Raw genomic sequence first — 22012 nt, forward strand, 5'->3', positions numbered from 1 at the left:
TATAGACATATATTTTGAATGTGTACGCTATCCATACATGTTATCCGGGGATACGGTACCCCTTCTAACCTTTGTGCAATGACGTGCAATCCATACTGGGCCTAACACCGTCTGAGCCTGCCTCATGCTGTATAGACATATATTTTGAATGTGTACGCTATCCATACATGTTATCCAGGGATACGGTACCCTTTCTAACCTTTGTGCAATCACGTGCAATCCATACTGGGCGTGAGAACGGCTGGCGAGCTGTTAAGCAAGCTACAGCACCTGTCCAGACAAGTACAGGGACTCCCTAGCGAGGAGACTTATTTGATTGTTTTCTATGTTGGGACAGCAATTTTTGGGGAGCACTATACTCTGGAGAATGATAGATGGGGCCCACCATACACTGGAACATTCCAAAGGTGGACATCAGACACTGGAGCAGCATTTACAGGGCCCATTATACACTAGAGCAGTAGAAATGGGGCCCATTATGTTTGGAGCATTATTTGGGCCCATAAGACAGTGGAGCTTCATCCATGGGGACCAACATATACTGTAGCATTATGTGGAGCTCATCATATACTGTTTCAAACATTATATGGGACCAATGATTTTGTATGGAGAAATAGATGGGCCTCGTCATGAGATGTAAAAAGTGAGGTATTTTTCATTGTACTATACCGCTATTTCTCTGCCGTATCGGAGCATGATGAGTTGTGGTATGTGTTAAAGGGGCGCTCTTTCGCCCAGGGCACATGAAAACCTGCAGCCAGCCCTCCCCCCCCACAAATTTAGCCAAATAACCCCCATTTTTCAGTGCGTAACTTGTATTATGAAGTTAATTAAGGTTGACAAGCTTAAGTAAGAAGAATTGATGCTTTTGGCATTCAAATGGGCACTGTAGGTGTGTTTCCTGTCCTCCTCTCACTGCCGACTTTTATTCCCCATTGACTTACATTGGGTTTCGTATTTCGGGACGACCTCGACTTTTCCCTATAATCGGACGATCTTGCTCGACCCGACTTTTGGAAACTCATATATTTTATACCCTAAAATGATACTTTATTAATTAAAAACCACAAGTGTGGTATACACCAGAAAAAATGTGACAGAAAATGAAAAATAAAAATAAAACAAAAGTGTTCAAACAAAGCCCATACTAAGGTGACACCTTAGGGTCCCTAATTCATTGCTGAGCTGTACCCTGCCTGGCTGCGGAGGTTGGCACCCTAGGGGGAACGTTGTGGCGCCCCCGCTCACGATGGCTATCCCTGGGGGCCCTAATAAACCCTACAGCCACTAGTGGTTCCTTCTACCCAATAATAAGGGAACCCCTACTTCTAAACAGAGATCAAACCTGCTCTATAGAGGACCCTGTGTCCCAAAATAAGAGGTTAAAAATAAATTTAGAACACACATGGCATTAGGTGGTCATTTTTATATCCCACAAACAAGCAGACAGCCGTAAGGCAAAACAATGGGATGAAACAATTCAGATAATGCCTAAATCTTGTACACAAAAGATTTATAACCAAGAAAGGCACGTATTACATTGACTCAATAATAAGCCATGGCCAACAATAAGGCCATCAACAGTATCCCATTGTTAAGGTAAGGGGAACGCAGAGCTGCAAAAGCGGTACTTATCTGCGTTTTTCACCACCTGCCATCCAGTAGTTAATGCCTCACCGCGTTTCGCCTTCTAAAGCTCATCAGGAGGCCTGATGCTACGATAATTTGTGTCCCATAAAGGTGCAAATAGCTTACCGATGTCCAAAACTGTTCCACTCTTTAAGCCTGCCGCGCAGAGCCTAAGCTCCGCCCACTCACATCCCATGACATCTCTGAGCGCCACCCATTTACTGTTGCTCCAATCAGCTATCGGATCTCTCATGCAGCGTCATGATGACCAATCAAGTGTCCCCACACAGAGGGCTCCCCAGCTCTCTCCAATCGTCAGGGCTTAGACTAACCACCGCACCTGACGTACACACAGCGTCGCTGCTGACTCACCAATCGCATATCCTTAGACAGAACGTCCCACGGCAACCACCAATCAGTGCACCTCAGACATATTGTCAGTTCTGAGTAATGTCCCCATGTACACAGTAGACGCTCCATAGACAGGGCATACATGCCCACATCAAAATAATAGACACACAATCTCATGCCTGACAGTCTCATCAGATATGTTACCTATATTACATTAGCGTTTTTACTCAGTATGAAAATCGCATCCTACCCTTCATCAATGTGAACAGGCGTCCATATGTAACTGCCTCATCATATGTAATCAACATATGACCTATAATCCCATACTGATTACAATGTGATACCTAAAATACAATCATACTTTGCGCAGAGCTAGACACACATAAATCGCATCATAATCTTCAACAATGTGAACAGGCGTCGATATGTAACTGCCTCATCATATGTAATCAATCATAGGTCACTTCAATATTATAAACGCAACTGCCCTACCAAAGTCATGTACTGAGGACCTTATTTAGATGCAAACGGGGTTACGATAAACTTGCTCAGAAATCATTTATGGAGTGAATATATAGCTACGACAGTAAAGAGGGAGATTCTATATAAATTCAATATTCTACGCCAATGCATAGAGATTCCACTCTAGCCGGGAACCAACAAAAACAAAACCCAGAAGGCCGGTATCCCCAAAAAGGAAACATATTATTCAATTGTGGCTCATAAAAAACAGGCATATGACATTTGCTCATTCAGCCCTCTCGGCTCAAGTGACCCCATCCTGAATATCCATTCACATTCTCTCCTAAGAATCACCTTATCGAAATTTCCTCCTCTTGGGTTAACATTGACTATCTCTATCACACAGAATTTTATGTCACCGGGGTCACCTTTATGACACATCCACATGTGCTTAGCAAGCGGGGTTTCTCTTTTGTGTCTGATATCACCAAGATGTTCTCCCACTCTTCTTCTGAATTCTCTCCTCGTCTTTCCTACATAATTTTTGGGACATGAACATGTGGCCAAGTAAATGACCCCTGTAGTTTTGCAATTTGAGAAGCCACGTTGAAAAAACATCTTACCAGTGCTTGCACTACAAAAAGACTTCCCCGGTCTCATATATTTGCAAAAACTACAGTCCCCGCATTTAAAAAAACCACATGGTCTCCTGTCTAGCCAGGTGCCACCTGCCAATGGTCTCCTGTATTGGCTATGGACTAACATATCCCTAATTGATCTACCCTTTCTGAAGGTAATGTTGGGACGCTCACCAATTATATTTTTCAAATCTGGATCCAACCTGAGAACATCCCAATGCTTAGACAGAACCTTCCTGACCTCCTGATGGTTGACGTCAAATGTACCAATCACTCTTATTAATTCTGTAGAGTCTTCAATCTCACGTTTCTGCAGCAATTTACCCCTGTCTGCTTTTCTTGCAAAATCATAGGCAGTGTCCAGAACATGTTGCGGATACCCCTTGTCCTTAAAACGACAGAACATGTCCCCCGCCTGTTTTTGGAACAAATCATTCCTGGAACAGTTCCTCCTCAATCGCAGGAACTGTCCCTTCGGGATGCCTCTCTTGAGGGGGACTGGATGGTGGCTCTGCCAATGTAATAAACTATTAGTACTCGTCGGTTTCCGAAATATACTGGTAGAAATACCTCCCATCCGATCTTTTTTGATTTTAATATCCAGAAATGGTATTTCGGTTTTCTGAATTTCAGAGGTAAATCTCAAGTTAACATTATTTTGGTTCAATTCTCTCACAAATTCTTCAAACTGATCTTTATCCACTGTCCATATCATAAAGACATCGTCTATGAACCTGTACCATAGAGAGATAAGACAGTGCCACCACTTCTCCTCTCCTCCAAACACAATGGTCTCCTCCCACCAGCCCAGGAACAAATTTGCATACGAAGGGGCACAGGGGCACCCCATCGCAGTGCCCCTGAGCTGGTGGTAGAATTTGCCATCAAAACAAAATGCGTTGTGAGTCAATATATACCGCAAAAGAGAGGACAGGAAAAGGTTATGCCCTCTGCATGCTGTTGACCTCTGACTAAGAAAGTATTCCACACCTTTAATGCCTACATCATGTGGTATATTACTGTAGAGTGCTTCTATATCGATGGAAGCCAACCAAGCATTCCCTTCCAGATGTACGCCTTCTAATTTTAACAATAGATCTGATGAATCCCTCAAGTATGACGGTATAGAGACCACAAAAGGGCGTAATATCTGGTCGATATACAGACCGCTATTTTGGGTCAACGAGTCCACACCTGATACAATCGGCCTCCCCTTCAAGGGATTCAGGCCCTTATGTATCTTTGGTAATGCATAAAACGTGGCCACCAGTGGGAACTTCGGAAGAATGAAATCATATTCTATTTTTGAGACCACACCCTCTGCTAAGGCCCCATCAAGAATTAGCTGCAGCTCCTCTTTAAAGGAGACCATGGGATTCTCTTTTAACACCTCATATGTTGAGTTGTCCTGCAGTATAGCATAACACATTTGACGATATTCAATGTGGTTCAAAATTACCATATTGCCCCCTTTATCAGAGGGTTTCACCACTATTTGATCATTTTTCTTTAAGGCCTCAAGTGCTGCCCGCTCACTGGCCAGTAGATTATCATTCTTTTCCCACTCTGGTCCTGTTAATTTCTTAAGGTCCCTCTCCACCAAACTGGCAAAGATATCAATATTTACCATATCACCTAAAGGTGGCATCTTTTCACTTTTATTTCTTAAAGTAGTAAAGGGACCCTTCCCAGCAGTGGGAGCTCTATCATTTTCATTCAAAAGTCCAATGAGCACCTCATATCCTTCAATGTCTTCCTCATTAAGGCCCTGTTGTCTACAGGCCTCACGACTATTGTGTCTAAAAAACTTTTTCCACTTGAGTTTTCTGCAAAACAAATTCAAATCTTTGACCCATTCAAAACAATTAAACCTGTTCACTGGCACAAAATTTAAGCCTCTAGAGAGGACACTCTGCTCATCCCTAGTAAGGATGTGCGAGGACAGGTTCAAAATCTGGCCTTTTATTGGTTGAACCGAGTTCTTAATTGGTAACCCGACCTCGCACCTTGTTCCAAAAAAGAGGAAGAGGAAGAGGAGACAGTTGAAGTATAAGGTTGAGCACAACCAGAACCAGATACCGAATTGGAGCCCAAGAAGGGAGTTGACATGCGTAAACCTCCCCTGTGGGGCCCTCTTCCTTTTCTCATGGATCTGCCCCTCCCACCTTGCCATCTCTGTTTCGACAGCGTATCTCTGTACTGATGTATACCCCCTGGTGCCCTCTCCGTCCTTTCTGTATCGGAGGTATCAATATCAGATGACGAGGCCTCAGACTGTCTTTCTTTCTGGTAGTTGAACACCTGATTATCACTAAAGTCCCTCAGATCTCTCTGGAACTGGAGATGCTTTCGCTCTTTTAGCAGGGCCTGATACCTCTCAACAGAGGTTTGTAATACTCCCTCCCTTCTATTAAAATCGGGATCCCCTTTAAACTTCAGGACTCGTTCAATCAACTTGTTCAACTCCCCAGTAGCCCTCTCAAACACCTTTCTTTCTTCTGCCAACAAAATTTGCATAAATCTAAGGGATGACTCGATGGATTCTTTCATCCACACATTCATAAAATCAGGTGAGGAGATTCTAGGGGAGGGGTTAATGTTTATCCTCAAACCTCTTGGAATTATCCGATTTTTTATATAATTTTCCAGTGTCCTAAGTTCCCACCAAGATTTCAAAAACTCTTTATAACCTCCATATACTTCATTAAACAAATTCTTAAGAGCCAATGGGCCAGTGTTACTCTCAGATGACCCTGCTATGTTGAATGCCTGATTAGCATCTTCTATCCACAATTCTGAATTAATAGGACCTGCAAGGAAACTAGCCATCCCGGATTCGAATATTAACAATCTGAAATATAATCCTTCAAGGGTTCTCAAGTAAACTCATATATTTTATACCCTAAAATGATACTTTATTAATTAAAAACCACAAGTGTGGTATACACCAGAAAAAATGTGACAGAAAATGAAAAATAAAAATAAAACAAAAGTGTTCAAACAAATCCCATACTAAGGTGACACCTTAGGGTCCCTAATTCGTTGCTGAGCTGTACCCTGCCTGGCTGCGGAGGTTGGCACCCTAGGGGGAACGTTGTGGCGCCCCCGCTCACGATGGCTATCCCTGGGGGCCCTAATAAACCCTACAGCCACTAGTGGTTCCTTCTACCCGATAATAAGGGAACCCCTACTTCTAAACAGAGATCAAACCTGCTCTATAGAGGACCCTGTGTCCCAAAATAAGAGGTTAAAAATAAATTTAGAACACACATGGCATTAGGTGGTCATTTTTATATCCCACAAACAAGCAGACAGCCGTAAGGCAAAACAATGGGATGAAACAATTCAGATAATGCCTAAATCTTGTACACAAAAGATTTATAACCAAGAAAGGCACGTATTACATTGACTCAATAATAAGCCATGGCCAACAATAAGGCCATCAACAGTATCCCATTGTTAAGGTAAGGGGAACGCAGAGCTGCAAAAGCGGTACTTATCTGCGTTTTTCACCACCTGCCATCCAGTAGTTAATGCCTCAACGCGTTTCGCCTTCTAAAGCTCATCAGGAGGCCTGATGCTACGATAATTTGTGTCCCATAAAGGTGCAAATAGCTTACCATGTCCAAAACTGTTCCACTCTTTAAGCCTGCCGCGCAGAGCCTAAGCTCCGCCCACTCACATCCCATGACATCTCTGAGCGCCACCCATTTACTGTTGCTCCAATCAGCTATCGGATCTCTCATACAGCGTCATGATGACCAATCAAGTGTCCCCACACAGAGGGCTCCCCAGCTCTCTCCAATCGTCAGGGCTTAGACTAACCACCGCACCTGACGTACACACAGCGTCGCTGCTGACTCACCAATCGCATATCCTTAGACAGAACGTCCCACGGCAACCACCAATCAGTGCACCTCAGACATATTGTCAGTTCTGAGTAATGTCCCCATGTACACAGTAGACGCTCCATAGACAGGGCATACATGCCCACATCAAAATAATAGACACACAATCTCATGCCTGACAGTCTCATCAGATATGTTACCTATATTACATTAGCGTTTTTACTCAGTATGAAAATCGCATCCTACCCTTCATCAATGTGAACAGGCGTCCATATGTAACTGCCTCATCATATGTAATCAACATATGACCTATAATCCCATACTGATTACAATGTGATACCTAAAATACAACCATACTTTGCGCAGAGCTAGACACACATAAATCGCATCATAATCTTCAACAATGTGAACAGGCGTCGATATGTAACTGCCTCATCATATGTAATCAATCATAGGTCACTTCAATATTATAAACGCAACTGCCCTACCAAAGTCATGTACTGAGGACCTTATTTAGATGCAAACGGGGTTACGATAAACTTGCTCAGAAATCATTTATGGAGTGAATATATAGCTACGACAGTAAAGAGGGAGATTCTATATAAATTCAATATTCTACGCCAATGCATAGAGATTCCACTCTAGCCGGGAACCAACAAAAACAAAACCCAGAAGGCCGGTATCCCCAAAAAGGAAACATATTATTCAATTGTGGCTCATAAAAAACAGGCATATGACATTTGCTCATTCAGCCCCCTCGGCTCAAGTGACCCCATCCTGAATATCCATTCACATTCTCTCCTAAGAATCACCTTATCGAAATTTCCTCCTCTTGGGTTAACATTGACTATCTCTATCACACAGAATTTTATGTCACCGGGGTCACCTTTATGACACATCCACATGTGCTTAGCAAGCGGGGTTTCTCTTTTGTGTCTGATATCACCAAGATGTTCTCCCACTCTTCTTCTGAATTCTCTCCTCGTCTTTCCTACATAATTTTTGGGACATGAACATGTGGCCAAGTAAATGACCCCTGTAGTTTTGCAATTTGAGAAGCCACGTTGAAAAAACATCTTACCAGTGCTTGCACTACAAAAAGACTTCCCCGGTCTCATATATTTGCAAAAACTACAGTCCCCGCATTTAAAAAAACCACATGGTCTCCTGTCTAGCCAGGTGTCACCTGCCAATGGTCTCCTGTATTGGCTATGGACTAACATATCCCTAATTGATCTACCCTTTCTGAAGGTAATGTTGGGACGCTCACCAATTATATTTTTCAAATCTGGATCCAACCTGAGAACATCCCAATGCTTAGACAGAACCTTCCTGACCTCCTGATGGTTGACGTCAAATGTACCAATCACTCTTATTAATTCTGTAGAGTCTTCAATCTCACGTTTCTGCAGCAATTTACCCCTGTCTGCTTTTCTTGCAAAATCATAGGCAGTGTCCAGAACATGTTGCGGATACCCCTTGTCCTTAAAACGACAGAACATGTCCCCCGCCTGTTTTTGGAACAAATCATTCCTGGAACAGTTCCTCCTCAATCGCAGGAACTGTCCCTTCAGGATGCCTCTCTTGAGGGGGACTGGATGGTGGCTCTGCCAATGTAATAAACTATTAGTACTCGTCGGTTTCCGAAATATACTGGTAGAAATACCTCCCATCCGATCTTTTTTGATTTTAATATCCAGAAATGGTATTTCGGTTTTCTGAATTTCAGAGGTAAATCTCAAGTTAACATTATTTTGGTTCAATTCTCTCACAAATTCTTCAAACTGATTTTCATCCCCTGTCCATATCATAAAGACATCGTCTATGAACCTGTACCATAGAGAGATAAGACAGTGCCACCACTTCTCCTCTCCTCCAAACACAATGGTCTCCTTCTGGGTTTTGTTTTTGTTGGTTCCCGGCTAGAGTGGAATCTCTATGCATTGGCGTAGAATATTGAATTTATATAGAATCTCCCTCTTTACTGTCGTAGCTATATATTCACTCCATAAATGATTTCGGAGCAAGTTTATCGTAACCCCGTTTGCATCTAAATAAGGTCCTCAGTACATGACTTTGGTAGGGCAGTTGCGTTTATAATATTGAAGTGACCTATGATTGATTACATATGATGAGGCAGTTACATATCGACGCCTGTTCACATTGTTGAAGATTATGATGCGATTTATGTGTGTCTAGCTCTGCGCAAAGTATGATTGTATTTTAGGTATCACATTGTAATCAGTATGGGATTATAGGTCATATGTTGATTACATATGATGAGGCAGTTACATATGGACGCCTGTTCACATTGATGAAGGGTAGGATGCGATTTTCATACTGAGTAAAAACGCTAATGTAATATAGGTAACATATCTGATGAGACTGTCAGGCATGAGATTGTGTGTCTATTATTTTGATGTGGGCATGTATGCCCTGTCTATGGAGCGTCTACTGTGTACATGGGGACATTACTCAGAACTGACAATATGTCTGAGGTGCACTGATTGGTGGTTGCCGTGGGACGTTCTGTCTAAGGATATGTGATTGGTGAGTCAGCAGCGACGCTGTGTGTACGTCAGGTGCGGTGGTTAGTCTAAGCCCTGACGATTGGAGAGAGCTGGGGAGCCCTCTGTGTGGGGACACTTGATTGGTCATCATGACGCTGCATGAGAGATCCGATAGCTGATTGGAGCAACAGCAAATGGGTGGCGCTCAGAGATGTCATGGGATGTGAGTGGGCGGAGCTTAGGCTCTGCGCGGCAGGCTTAAAGAGTGGAACAGTTTTGGACATCGGTAAGCTATTTGCACCTTTATGGGACACAAATTATCGTAGCATCAGGCCTCCTGATGAGCTTTAGAAGGCGAAACGCGTTGAGGCATTAACTACTGGATGGCAGGTGGTGAAAAACGCAGATAAGTACCGCTTTTGCAGCTCTGCGTTCCCCTTACCTTAACAATGGGATACTGTTGATGGCCTTATTGTTGGCCATGGCTTATTATTGAGTCAATGTAATACGTGCCTTTCTTGGTTATAAATCTTTTGTGTACAAGATTTAGGCATTATCTGAATTGTTTCATCCCATTGTTTTGCCTTACGGCTGTCTGCTTGTTTGTGGGATATAAAAATGACCACCTAATGCCATGTGTGTTCTAAATTTATTTTTAACCTCTTATTTTGGGACGCAGGGTCCTCTATAGAGCAGGTTTGATCTCTATTTAGAAGTAGGGGTTCCCTTATTATCGGGTAGAAGGAACCACTAGTGGCTGTAGGGTTTATTAGGGCCCCCAGGGATAGCCATCGTGAGCGGGGGCGCCACAACGTTCCCCCTAGGGTGCCAACCTCCGCAGCCAGGCAGGGTACAGCTCAGCAATGAATTAGGGACCCTAAGGTGTCACCTTAGTATGGGCTTTGTTTGAACACTTTTGTTTTATTTTTATTTTTCATTTTCTGTCACATTTTTTCTGGTGTATACCACACTTGTGGTTTTTAATTAATAAAGTATCATTTTAGGGTATAAAATATATGAGTTTACTTGAGAACCCTTGAAGGATTATATTTCAGATTGTCGACCCGACTTTTGGAAAAGTCGGGTTTCACGAAACGAAACGCGACCCTAAAAAAGCAAAAGTCGCTCAACTCTACCGATTCATTCAACCACGGTCCAGGTCAGTGCGCTCTGTCCGTGAATGGGTAGTTCCTTTCCCGTTAGGATCCCAGGCTCGGCTTATAATTATCCAGGCTGGCGAGACGTCATCTGTGTGGCGCACGGGTGACATCAGTCCGGTGAATCAAACGCTGTGCCGGGGAACCCGGAACATCAGAAAATTCTTGCACCTCCTGTCCACGACCAAAGAGCACCATGGACCAGGGTTGCACAAAAGTATCCGTTCTGATCTAATAATTATATGACATAAAGTTGAAAACAAGAACTGAAAATGCGTGACACAATTGTACATAGGGAGAGAGGATCCTGCCCATGAGGGTTTACAATCTACAAGGAAAAGTGGCAAGTAAACAATAGGTAACGGTAGAAGATGCTCTTATGACAATGCAGTGACCACATGGTAGTTATTGGTTGTTGGCTTTTTGGAGGAGCTGTGTTTGGGGTTTACAATTGAAGGTTTCAAAGATGGATGATAGTGTGACTGGTTGGGATCACAAGCGGCATAGTGCGGGGGAAGTAAGACCCCCTTGCATTTTATAAAGCTGCCAACCGTATAATAGTTTGGTGCATCGTTCAGCTGGTAGCCATCTCCTATGACTTCCACCTACGCAGGAGCACTCGCTCGGCTTAGCTCTTCCGTGTTCTCTATGAAAAAGACACTGTCAGACATCTCTGGACGCAGCTTTTCTCCTGGATAACAAAAGACCCGTCAGTCCAAACTCGGACATTCCAGATCCCATTTGCATTAGACTGTCGTCTGAACCTGTCGAAATAGGCCGGTTCAGTCGACGTTAATGTAACGTACAAAGGTGAAATTTCGGAGATGGGTGTGTGAGAAAAAGAAAAGAGCAACAACGGAGTTCTTGTGATTACCGGAGATTACGCCTGGAGAGGTGTCAGGAGATTAGTTCAGAGATGTATGGAAGAGATATGTAAAAGGGTTGCTGATGTTCAAGGCCCACACCAGTCATCGGGTCCAAAGAAGAGTTTACTATGATAATCACAAGACACCATTAGGAGATGTGCACACAGAGTCTTTTTGCTGAGGTTTTAGAGCCGAAACTGAGCAGAACCTCCAAATTTTTGAAGAGTTTTGAGGTTTTTAGGAGGATTTGGGAAGTTTTCACTCGGCTTCTTCTCCAAAGCCTCCTAAAAAATACTCTCTGTGCACATAACCTAAGACTCCTGAGTCTAGGCATGTCCCACACATCAATTCTCACCTCTGAAATAAGAAATTGAGAAGGACTAAACTCAAAGAACTATTTCCATTATAAAACTTTTTTTCAGATCAGAAGGCAACTAATTAAATGCAAATACTCTCAAACTGTTTCGAGACGGCAACACTTACATTCTAAACATTTGTCTTGTAAATAAGTCTGAAGAAAATTCGAGGTTTCCGCGTAGACACAGTCTGTGCCGGAGCTAGGGGGAAGGGGGAAATATGCTGATAAAATTATTATTCATAAAGTTGTTCCACGGAGGTTGTTATTAATTTGAAATAAAAAGGAATAAATCTATTTTGCCTCAATGTAATTTAAATTAGTCGGGTCTGGTGTCACCCGGTACCAATGTTTAAAAACAAAAGTACACTTTAATGAACAATAAATTAAATCGTATCTGAATATGTAGTTCAATTACACAGTCTCCATCAGAGAATAAATCATTCATGCAATATGTGAATAAAGCTTGATCAATCGCTCCAGAAAAAGTGATTAATTGGTTTAAATCTTCATTAGGGCTCATAGCTGCTGCCGTTCTGCTTGTTTGTGCAAAATGGGGAATGAGATAAAAGATTCAACAGAGCATCGAACAAATATGGATTTATTAAAGGAACACTAAGAGTATGTGCACACACAGGGTCTTTTTCTGGTGGAACCTGCTCCGAAAACCACCTGAAAAAGCGCTAACAAGAAACGCTCTAAAAAAATGAACATACGCATTTCTATGTAAAAACGACTTGCTGCTCATATATTCAGTTTTTTGAGCGTCCTTCACCCACTTCAGGTTTCCAAAGAAGTGACCTGACCATACTTCAGGACTTTTCCACTCTACTATACAAGTCAATGGGAAGGCTCAAAAGACACCCATAAGATACCTGGGCATTTTTGAGTGTTTTGCCAGAGTTTTCACTTGATAACCTACTAGGAATTTTTTTATTTGTAGAATTGAGTTAAAAAAAAAAAGAAATTACAGGAAAATGCCACTAAAAAAGGTGCCAAAATTGTTGACAAGGTGTCAAAAATGTTGAAAAAATGCTCAGGAAATAAAAGAAGGCTAAAAAATGCTGAAAAAGTGAAAAAAAAGATCAAAAATGTTGAAAAAAGTACATTCACGTGTTCATTAGTCGCAGCGTGCTGACGCATCGCGTCTGTATGTGGCCACAGGTCTCCTGACACAGAGACATGTATGAGGCTGTTGAGTTCAGGTCAGAAGACCTTGAGTGTTCCTGTAATTTAACAAGATTTTCTCCTAAATCAATCGAATATTTATATCTCCATCTTCTCCTGCCAGATTGTTAAAAAGTTATAGCAGCACGATGCAGTCAAAATGAATGATAGAGGTCATGCTACACAAGTCGCATAGACTACATGGTGCACCATGAAAAAATTGGAAAGCACTTGTTGGCCACCAATGTGTGGTCCGTTTTTCCTAAACTGGTTGATAGGAGAAGCTGGAGAAACATTTTTTTTTCTCACCAGCCAAAAACTAGTGAAATTCGGACCACGCTGTGATAACAATCTGCTGAAACTCTGATCAGAAACACTGATGAAGCTCAGTCCGTGAAAAAAACTGACATCTGAATGAGCCCTAACAATGACAGTCAGAGGACCACCATAATAACTATTGATGAAAAAGGGGGAAATGTAACTGCTGTGACCTGGTGGCTGGTGGCATGAAAAAGAGGAGACATTTTGACTGTATAGTGAATGTCACCCAGTGATGGAAAAACTGCCCTTCTCAGCATCTGCGTCAAATTCCATCCAACGACGAGACCATTCATGCCAGTAAAATTCTTAAATGCTCCGCTTCCGGCATGCATGCCGTGCGTTTATGGCCTACAAGTCTGTATGTCCTAATAGATGCCAATATAAGCCCCAGTCACCCAACACTGTATGATTAGACTGGCCACTCAGGAGGATCGGAAAGCCAATTGATCACGATAGCAAGAGAGATAATGACCTCATGTTAAAAAGGAAACTCCAATATTAGAGATGGCTGTAATTAATAATTTGGCTTGATGCAATACCTGTATATGAATATGCTCGATACCTGTATAATCCAGCATGTAACAAGATGAATCTTCTCTCACAGTGGTGCAATATCTGTATCGATCTCGTTGCCTTCACGAGTGGGATTTTTAGAAGTGCCGTTTTCCAGTCGTTGGACGGCATTACTGTTTCGGCCAACTGTAAACTGAGGAAGATTTATACCATGAAGCTAAAGCCCCAGGAAACAGGGAAACAAGGTTTGTAAACCTGATTATTGTCTATAAATTACCAAACGTATATGTTCTACAGATGTTCTTACTGGTTTATCTCATAGCCATGCTGGATTTCACAGTTTATAAGATAGTGTTTGTGTTTATTGGTTCAGAGCATAAGTAGATTCATAGTATGGAGTCTTCAGGATCAGCGTAAAAGCAATGCTATCTCGGCAGTGGCATACATTGCACGCATGCTGATGAACAGGACATACATAACATCAAATCTATAACATTTACTATAAGGTTTGTATTATAGAATTTAAATAATTTGTACACGCATAGCTCCGTAAACATTATATCACATGGCATCATCTAGTATTACACACATTCCAGTCTTACCATGACATGTAGAAGCTTGTACATGTGCTGCAAACAAAAAGTGCAACAGTGGGTCAAATGTAATGAGGTCATATGACTTGTTATCGCGGGGAACCAGCTAGGAATTTTCAGCACTCGCATATTGAAGAGTGGCATAGCCAACTTTAATAGTTTCATAGGTTGAAAGAAGGTTGAAATAAGGTTTCATATTTTGCTTGAAGGTGGAAAGAAGGTTGCATAGGTTGTTTGAAGTTTGAAAGAAGGTTTCATAGATTGCTTGAAGGTGTAAAGAAGGTTGCATAGGATGTTTGAAGGTTGAAAGAAGGTTTCATAGATTGTTTGAAGGTTGAAAGAAGGTTTCATAGATTGTTTGAAGGTTGAAAGAAGGTTGCATAGGATGTTTGAAGGTTGAAAGAAGGTTGCATAGATTGTTTGAAGGTTGAAAGAAAGTTTCATAGATTGTTTGAAAGTTGAAAGAAGTTTGCATAGATTGAACGTTGAAAGAAGGTTGCATAGGTTGTTGGAAGGTTGAAAGAAGGTTGCATAGATTGTTGGAAGGTTGAAAGAAGGTTGCATAGGTTGTTTGAAGGTGGAAAGAAGGTTTCATAGATTGTTTGAAGGTTGAAAGAAGGTTTCATAGATTGTTTGAAGGTTGAAAGAAGGTTTCATAGATTGTTTGAAGGTTGAAAGAAGGTTTCATAGATTGTTTGAAGGTTGAAAGAAGGTTGCATAGGATGTTTGAAGGTGGAAAGAAGGTTGCACAGATTATTTGAAGGTTGAAAGAAGGTTGCATAGGTTGTTTGAAGGTGGAAAGAAGGTTTCATAGGTTGTTTGAAGGTTGAAAGAAGGTTTCATAGATTGTTTGAAGGTTGAAAGAAGGTTTCATAGATTGTTTGAAGGTTGAAAGAAGGTTGCATAGGTTGTTTGAAGGTGGAAAGAAGGTTTCATAGGTTGTTTGAAGGTGGAAAGAAGGTTTCATAGGTTGTTTGAAGGTGGAAAGAAGGTTGCATAGGATGTTTGAAAGTTGAAAGAAGGTTTCATAGGTTGTTTGAAAGAAGAAACAAGTCAACCCCTAACCTAACATATTACTTATAAAAAGGTCCTGAAAATTTTTCCACACCACTTCTCAGCCTCACTTAAGGAAGACCAAGGAAAACGATGCCATGAAAAATACAGCAAGGCTGCAGTAAGAGCCACTTCAGGAAAAAAGTCACTGGCTTTTTCTTGAGGTGGTATCGCCTTGGAAAATTTGGCGGCTGCGCCCATGTCAAAAAACGCTATGTGTGCACAGCCAGTTTTGGATAGCCACTTCAGGAAACACTTCTTCTTTGAGGAGTTTTTGGAGTAATTTTTTTTGTTTCCTTAAGCGGCTCTGAAGAGTTTCTCAAGTGTGTTTAGAATCTTTTTTTCCCTAAGATGTTTTTTTCACAGTATATTTATTGGACGGTGATTAATTTGGACTATTTTCCACCAGTATCCTCTTAAAAGAAGTGACATGCATTTTCTTTCCTCCCACCTGGCATTTTTTCAAAACCTGAAATGGAAGAAAAAGCTCACAAGGCATTCACCATTTTTTGAGTGCTTTCTGAACTCCAAAAGACTTGTCCAAAAACATCATGTCCACCTACCATAGTAACCTAAAGAAGTAATAAGAACAGATCCCATAACAAGATGGCCACAAGCAGCACTGCCTTCTACTGAATCACCTAGGCCTTGTTCTCTGACAGATCAGTACAATCCCGATCCAATCTAGATGACCAATGACTCAGTAGAAAATAATAGTTTTTCTTAAAGAAAACACATAACTATGACAAATGTGTAAATATATGATATACCGTATATAAAGTGTGAAAAATTGAATCACATGCCTTCAGACACATCTACTAAAATAGACCTCCAGAGACGTTTCGCCTGTGGTGACAAATATGACAATACGTTCACACTTAATCTGTGATACTTTTGTGTTGTTTTAGGTGAGTGAATATAGTGATGTGATGTATGTACTTGGAATTATAATTAGTCACCTGCCTACAGTTATCTTGGTAGTAATTGTGGTGCATCCCCGATGAGGCTCAAAGCATCTTCTCACCTATTACTGTTACACATGCTAATACTCAGATTTTTTTTTTTACTACATGCATACTTTTTTTTTCATCAATGCAGATTCTGTTAGTAACTATATAGAGACAGTAGTTAAGGTAATCTGTAAGAACAGTCTTCCGTCCGAAACTGTTAATATGGTCATGTTCCAATCTGAAAGATAATGTCAATTGTGCAATCTGTTAATTCCCTTTAGTTGAATATAACTGTTTTAATTTATATGCAAATGAGTCATAAAAGGAATATGTCACCAGGTTTTTGCTACCCCATCTGAGAGAACCATGATGTAAGGACAGAGACTTCAATTCCAGGGATGTGTCACTTACTGGGCTGCTTGCTGTAATTTTGATAAAATCCCTGTTTTATCTGCTATAGATCTCCAAATGCTGAGCCCTGTATAGCCCTTCCCTAATCACTGATTGGCAGTTTTCTGCCTGTGCACAGTGTACTCAGAAAACTGACAATCAATGGTGGAGATGGGTCTGTCTATCTGTCTCCCTGCTTGAGGAACCCTTGGACGATGTCTACAAACACCAGTTCACTGCAACTCCCCCGGATCAGCGGGGCTGAATAGTATCCCACCGCTGCCACCAAGTGTGGAGACTCGAGGGTCAATGGGTGTTCTAATCCACGGGCCAGGCTGTCTTTAGGAAGACCGTATGGACCAAGGCCTGTCCTCCCCAGTGGCAGAATACTACTCAGACAACACAGGGTGAGGGTAACAAAGTGTGATGATACTTTATTGGATGACTAACAGTCAATAACATACAGTACAGTCACAGCAAGTACACAAGATGGTGCAAATAGCAGTGTCTCACCCTACCACTGGTTTGCTGGAAATTAGAACATTTGCGATTTTGGGCATCCAGGTCCAACTACCACAAGCAGTGGCACCCCACTTTTGTCGGACACCCACAGTGAAGAGTGTTGTGAGTTCATTCTCTGGTTCACCAGTTGTGAGTTCTCCTTCCAGACTCCCTCTGGTGGTAACAGGAGGTAGTGAGGCTGATTTGATCGGTGGAGATCTGCCACCTGAGAATGAGGATGACGATTGGACCTCGGGAGTCTCAGATTGGATTTAAGACAGCCGACGCCCTATTCAGTTGCTGGTGATTCCTTCTGGCTTGTCAGCTCTTGGTGTTCAGCTCTGTTCCAGTCATCTAAAGCTAAGCTTTTCTGCTAATGTTCACACTTGATTTTGTTGGTCTATTCAGTTTTTTGGTGTGGTCAGCCAGCCCCAGCTGGGGGCTGTGCTGAATTTCCACTCTTATCTATCAGTATTTTGCCAATTTGCTTTTTGTCCCTTACTAGTTTGGTCTCTTTTTGCTCTGTCTCAGAATATTTCAGAGTGCTGATATAGTGGGAGAAGTCTAGTGACTTCAGGGTTAATTTTGCTATCAGAAGTGTTGGACACTATTTTTGTAGGGTTTTTGCAGGTTGCAGACAGTGTCTTTCCTTTCCTTTCCTCTCTAGATAGTTTGGGCCCCATTGTTTGCTCAGCCTGTTTTCCTGCCTGTGTTTGTGCCTTCATCTTGTTTCACCGTCAATACTTGTGTGGGGGCTGTCTATTCCTTTGGGGTCTGCTCTGGGGCAGTTAGTTTTCCACTTTTCTTGCTTCAGGCTTATTTAGTCCTCCGGCTGTGATGAAGCATCTAGGAACATCGTAGGTACGCTCCACGGCTGCTGCTAGTTGTGTGGTAGGATCAGGGATCTGCAATCTGCATAGTTACCAACCTCTCTGATTTTCTGTGACTTAGCTTGTTTTTCTTTTTTCTCCTCCGTGACCCATTCATAACAGAAGAGGTAGTGGCAAGCTTAGGTAGCTGACAGAGTCCATTGAGGTACAGGTCCAGGTGACCTGATTGTCTCAACCTGGGTTCTCCAAACGTCTCCATAGGTTCAGTGATGGGTAGTGGATCAAATCTGTATTCCTCTGGTTGGAGCCATAGTACCTTGGCTGCTGTCCTCTAGAGTCTCACTGGAGAAGCAGAAATGTCCCTTTTACAGCCACAGCTGTCCTTCAGGCCATTATCCACAGGTTTGGGGATGGTAGGAGGAGATCATCTCTCATTGCTTGAGTGTTTAGTTCACTTGCATATTTTGCCCTTCGATGTTTGCAGAAAAACAAGCTGCATGGACTGATACAATAGGTAGTCAGCAGACATTATCCAAATTAGCAAACATCTATTGTTCAATTAACCTGTGACTTTGTTCCCCAAGGTTAACAGAACAATAAGCTGTAGGGGCGGATACAATAGGTAATCAGCAGCCATTCAACAAATCAACAAACACCATTTCGACCTACAAGAGTTAATGTTCAGGCTTATATGAACAATAGCTGTCCCTGGGCCTACTGAATAATGCATCTGGCATAATTAAGAAAAAGCACGGTGTCATCACAGTCATGTTGACAAGAGCACATGACTATGGAGGACTGGATGGCAGAATTTTTACTAGTCCACTAGTGATTATATCCTGCTGATAAAACTGTGATTTTTATCAAAACTGTAGCAAGCAGCCCAGTAAGTGACACATTGTCTTTACATTATACTGCTCTCAGATAAGGTGGACAAAAAACTGTTGACAGATTCCCTTTAAGTGCTCTGGGCATGTCAAAGCACTTCCCAAGTCTGTGTCTCCCAAGCTGTCCCGGCCCCACCTTACTCTGCTTGACTGACAGCCATTTATACTTCTCAATATTGTGTGCAACTCAACTATTTTGGTTCCTTCATGTTCTGCTCACTCCTCCTTCTGCTGTTCTGCTGCAACAGCTTCTATTGTTTTATCTGGCTCTCCCTGCTGCACCACCATCATCTGTCTGTTCTGCATAACAGCTGCTCACCTGGACCCAACAGGAGATGCTGGAAGATTTTTAGCTCCAAAGCCTGTGTAATTATAAATCCAGCTCTGGAGTGTAATACAAGTTGTGAGATGTTCTCTGATATTTACTTTTCCTATAAAATCAACAATTATTCAGCAACATTTACTTTCTCAAAAGCTACAGAAAGAGCACCACTGAACAGGGGACGATAGTATAAGCTGTTTTACGGGAACCAATTTGTATGTTGGGTTTAATGGACCCGTAAGAACATTTTTAACGTATATTCTTGTATTACGCCATATACAAGTAGTTTTTATAATTCATTTTTTTTTTTCGTTCAATTATAAGAAACAAGCTAACCTTCCCAATAAAATTACAGCTCCCGTCACGCTTCATTAAATCCACAAAATCCGATCTTCTAAGGAACCCAGATCGCTATCGCTGCGTCTGAGGCTGCGAGATTTGAATATATAATATAAGGGCTATACATTGTTATCTGAAAAAACCCTCAAAACAATTACATAGAACAACGGCACTGGAATTAATAAAACTTTGTTTTAACTTTTCCTCTGATACAGTTTCCATCTTATGGTCCCGTTCGCCGCCTGAGATCACAAATTACTGTAATGAGGTTGGTCCCTGATAATCTTTTGGACTTCAAGGGCATAGTTAAATAAATTTCCCTTTAATTATAAGCTGTGAAGCCAATGAATCGTATAAAACGGCCATTTAAGCGAACCAGATTGCTTTAAGCCATGCAAAACTGCAGCGTTAAAATGAATGCCCACCCTTGCACACTTTAGGCATAAAATTCGGTGCAGATCAATTTCTGATAAATATTTACAGTGGTGAAAGCTCCATTTTGCTGATACAAAGCTCTAAATTTGCTGCATGGATGCAGATCTGAAATATAAAATTGTGACTACCTATCGCTACCACTAGAGGGAGCTTAAGAGCTTATGTTGCAGGCTCCTATGCTCCCTCTAGTGGTGGCTGCAGGCGGTATTTTTTTTACATATAGATGCAGTGATATGTCTTTATAGATGCCTGTCACCCAATTATATTATATATATTTTTTTATAAGGATCAGGTGTGCCAGTCATGAAAAATCTAACCTATAAGCTGTAGACAAAGCAAACTGGAAGTGCACTGGGGAGGTGTCAGTACACTAAAGCTGCTTCTTTAAAATACAAGGCGGCACTACTGTATAAAAATATTTATTAAAGTCCGTTTAGAAGCATGGGGTCAGGGAGAGGAAGCAGGTGCTGCGTGTCAGGCGACAGCCGTTTTGCGTATAGAGATGCTTCTATGATTCGAACTCGAACCTATGACAGTCTATGAGGCTGGTCACATGTCCATGTATTTTTGCAGACCGATGGGTCCAGGCAAAATCATGAAGACACATCTAATCTAATGTTGATCCAAGGGTCGGATCAAACTCAGCAATGAAAGTCTATGGGTCTGAGCAAAAAACAGGCAGCACTTGGATGCCATCCGAGTGCTGTTCATTGTTCAGAGACTGATAGGAGAAGGCGGAGAAACTTTTTTTTTTACTGATCAAACTGTGACCCAACTCTGATCAAAAACACCGATGAAACTGGGACCGATTTTATCATATGAGCAATTCACTGACGTGTGTATGAGCCTTACAAAATGAGAGCACTGGAATCACTCACCAATACTGTGATTGACAGCTTGTGTGCAGAGCAGGCTGTCAATCAAAACAGCGCAGAGATAATCCAGTGTTCTCACTTTACAGTGAGCAGTGACTGTATCTGCCCTCTGCACTGCCCCAATGACTGGAAACCAGCAGCTACAGGGAGAATAAACCTTCATTTTCTCCCTGCAGCTGCTGCCCCAGTAAACCAACTTCACAGGGTTTTAACACTAACCTGCTAATTTCCCCTATATCTGCAGGTAAATAGTGTTTCAGGACATGAGAGGCTCCCTTAAAAAAAATCCATTACGACATTAAAAAAATGAAGCTGGGTTTCCAGTGGCAAAATTTCAGCCACACTAATTTTTTGAGCATTTTAGAATATTTTTCTAAGGTTTTTTTTTTGTGTAAGGGAAAACTATATTTTCTTACTTATTATAATTATACTCTTATCAAACCTCTCTATTTTCCATAAAAGCTTTGAGCGTAATGAAATGAAACAAAAGCTCGGTTTGTTTTTATTGTGTACTTTTTTGTTTCCAGAACAATGGTAACGTTTAATTTATGACATCCATAAAGAGGTTATGCAAATATCTTAATTACTTTACACATTTCATTTTGAGTTAATGTGTCGAGTGCTTAGCACAATCCTGCTTAGCGGAAGACTAAATAAATTATACAGTTTTAGGAAAGTTAAAACTAAAATTTGAAAAACAACAAAAAACCGGAAAAAGTTGACAAAAGACAAATATGTGAGAAGACAAAAAAAAAGTTTTGCTGAGAATAATGAAATGCCATTTGTATCTTGCAAAAAAAAAAAATCTTCCAGGGAAGATTAAAGATTTGTGACAGATTTATAAATAAAAAGATTTCAGTACGTGTATACCAGAAACATAATAGAAAAACGCCAACCTATTTATCACCTTTTCCTTGCATATGTCTGTCAATTAAAGTTGAAATCTATGACATACTGTACTTTTTATGATTACAAACTGCGCATGGTAATTTTAAAGAAATTGAAGACTTAGGACTTCGG

General features: G+C 41.4%; 1 protein-coding gene across 2 annotated transcripts in view; it reads left to right on the plus strand.

Annotated features, from left to right (window-relative positions):
* The window catches only part of CFAP20DC (CFAP20 domain containing), a 459179-nt gene that overhangs the window by 171975 nt on the left and 265192 nt on the right, over positions 1-22012 (plus strand). For both annotated transcript variants that reach the window (XM_073569809.1, XM_073569810.1), the window contains exon 7: positions 13909-14062. In XM_073569809.1, coding sequence (XP_073425910.1) covers positions 13909-14062 — 154 coding nt within the window. The remainder of the gene's footprint in view (positions 1-13908; positions 14063-22012) is intronic.

The sequence above is a fragment of the Dendrobates tinctorius genome, unplaced genomic scaffold, assembly GCF_039654945.1.
Source record: "Dendrobates tinctorius isolate UK_male_01 unplaced genomic scaffold, ASM3965494v1 ptg000027l, whole genome shotgun sequence".
NCBI lineage: Eukaryota > Metazoa > Chordata > Amphibia > Anura > Dendrobatidae > Dendrobates > Dendrobates tinctorius.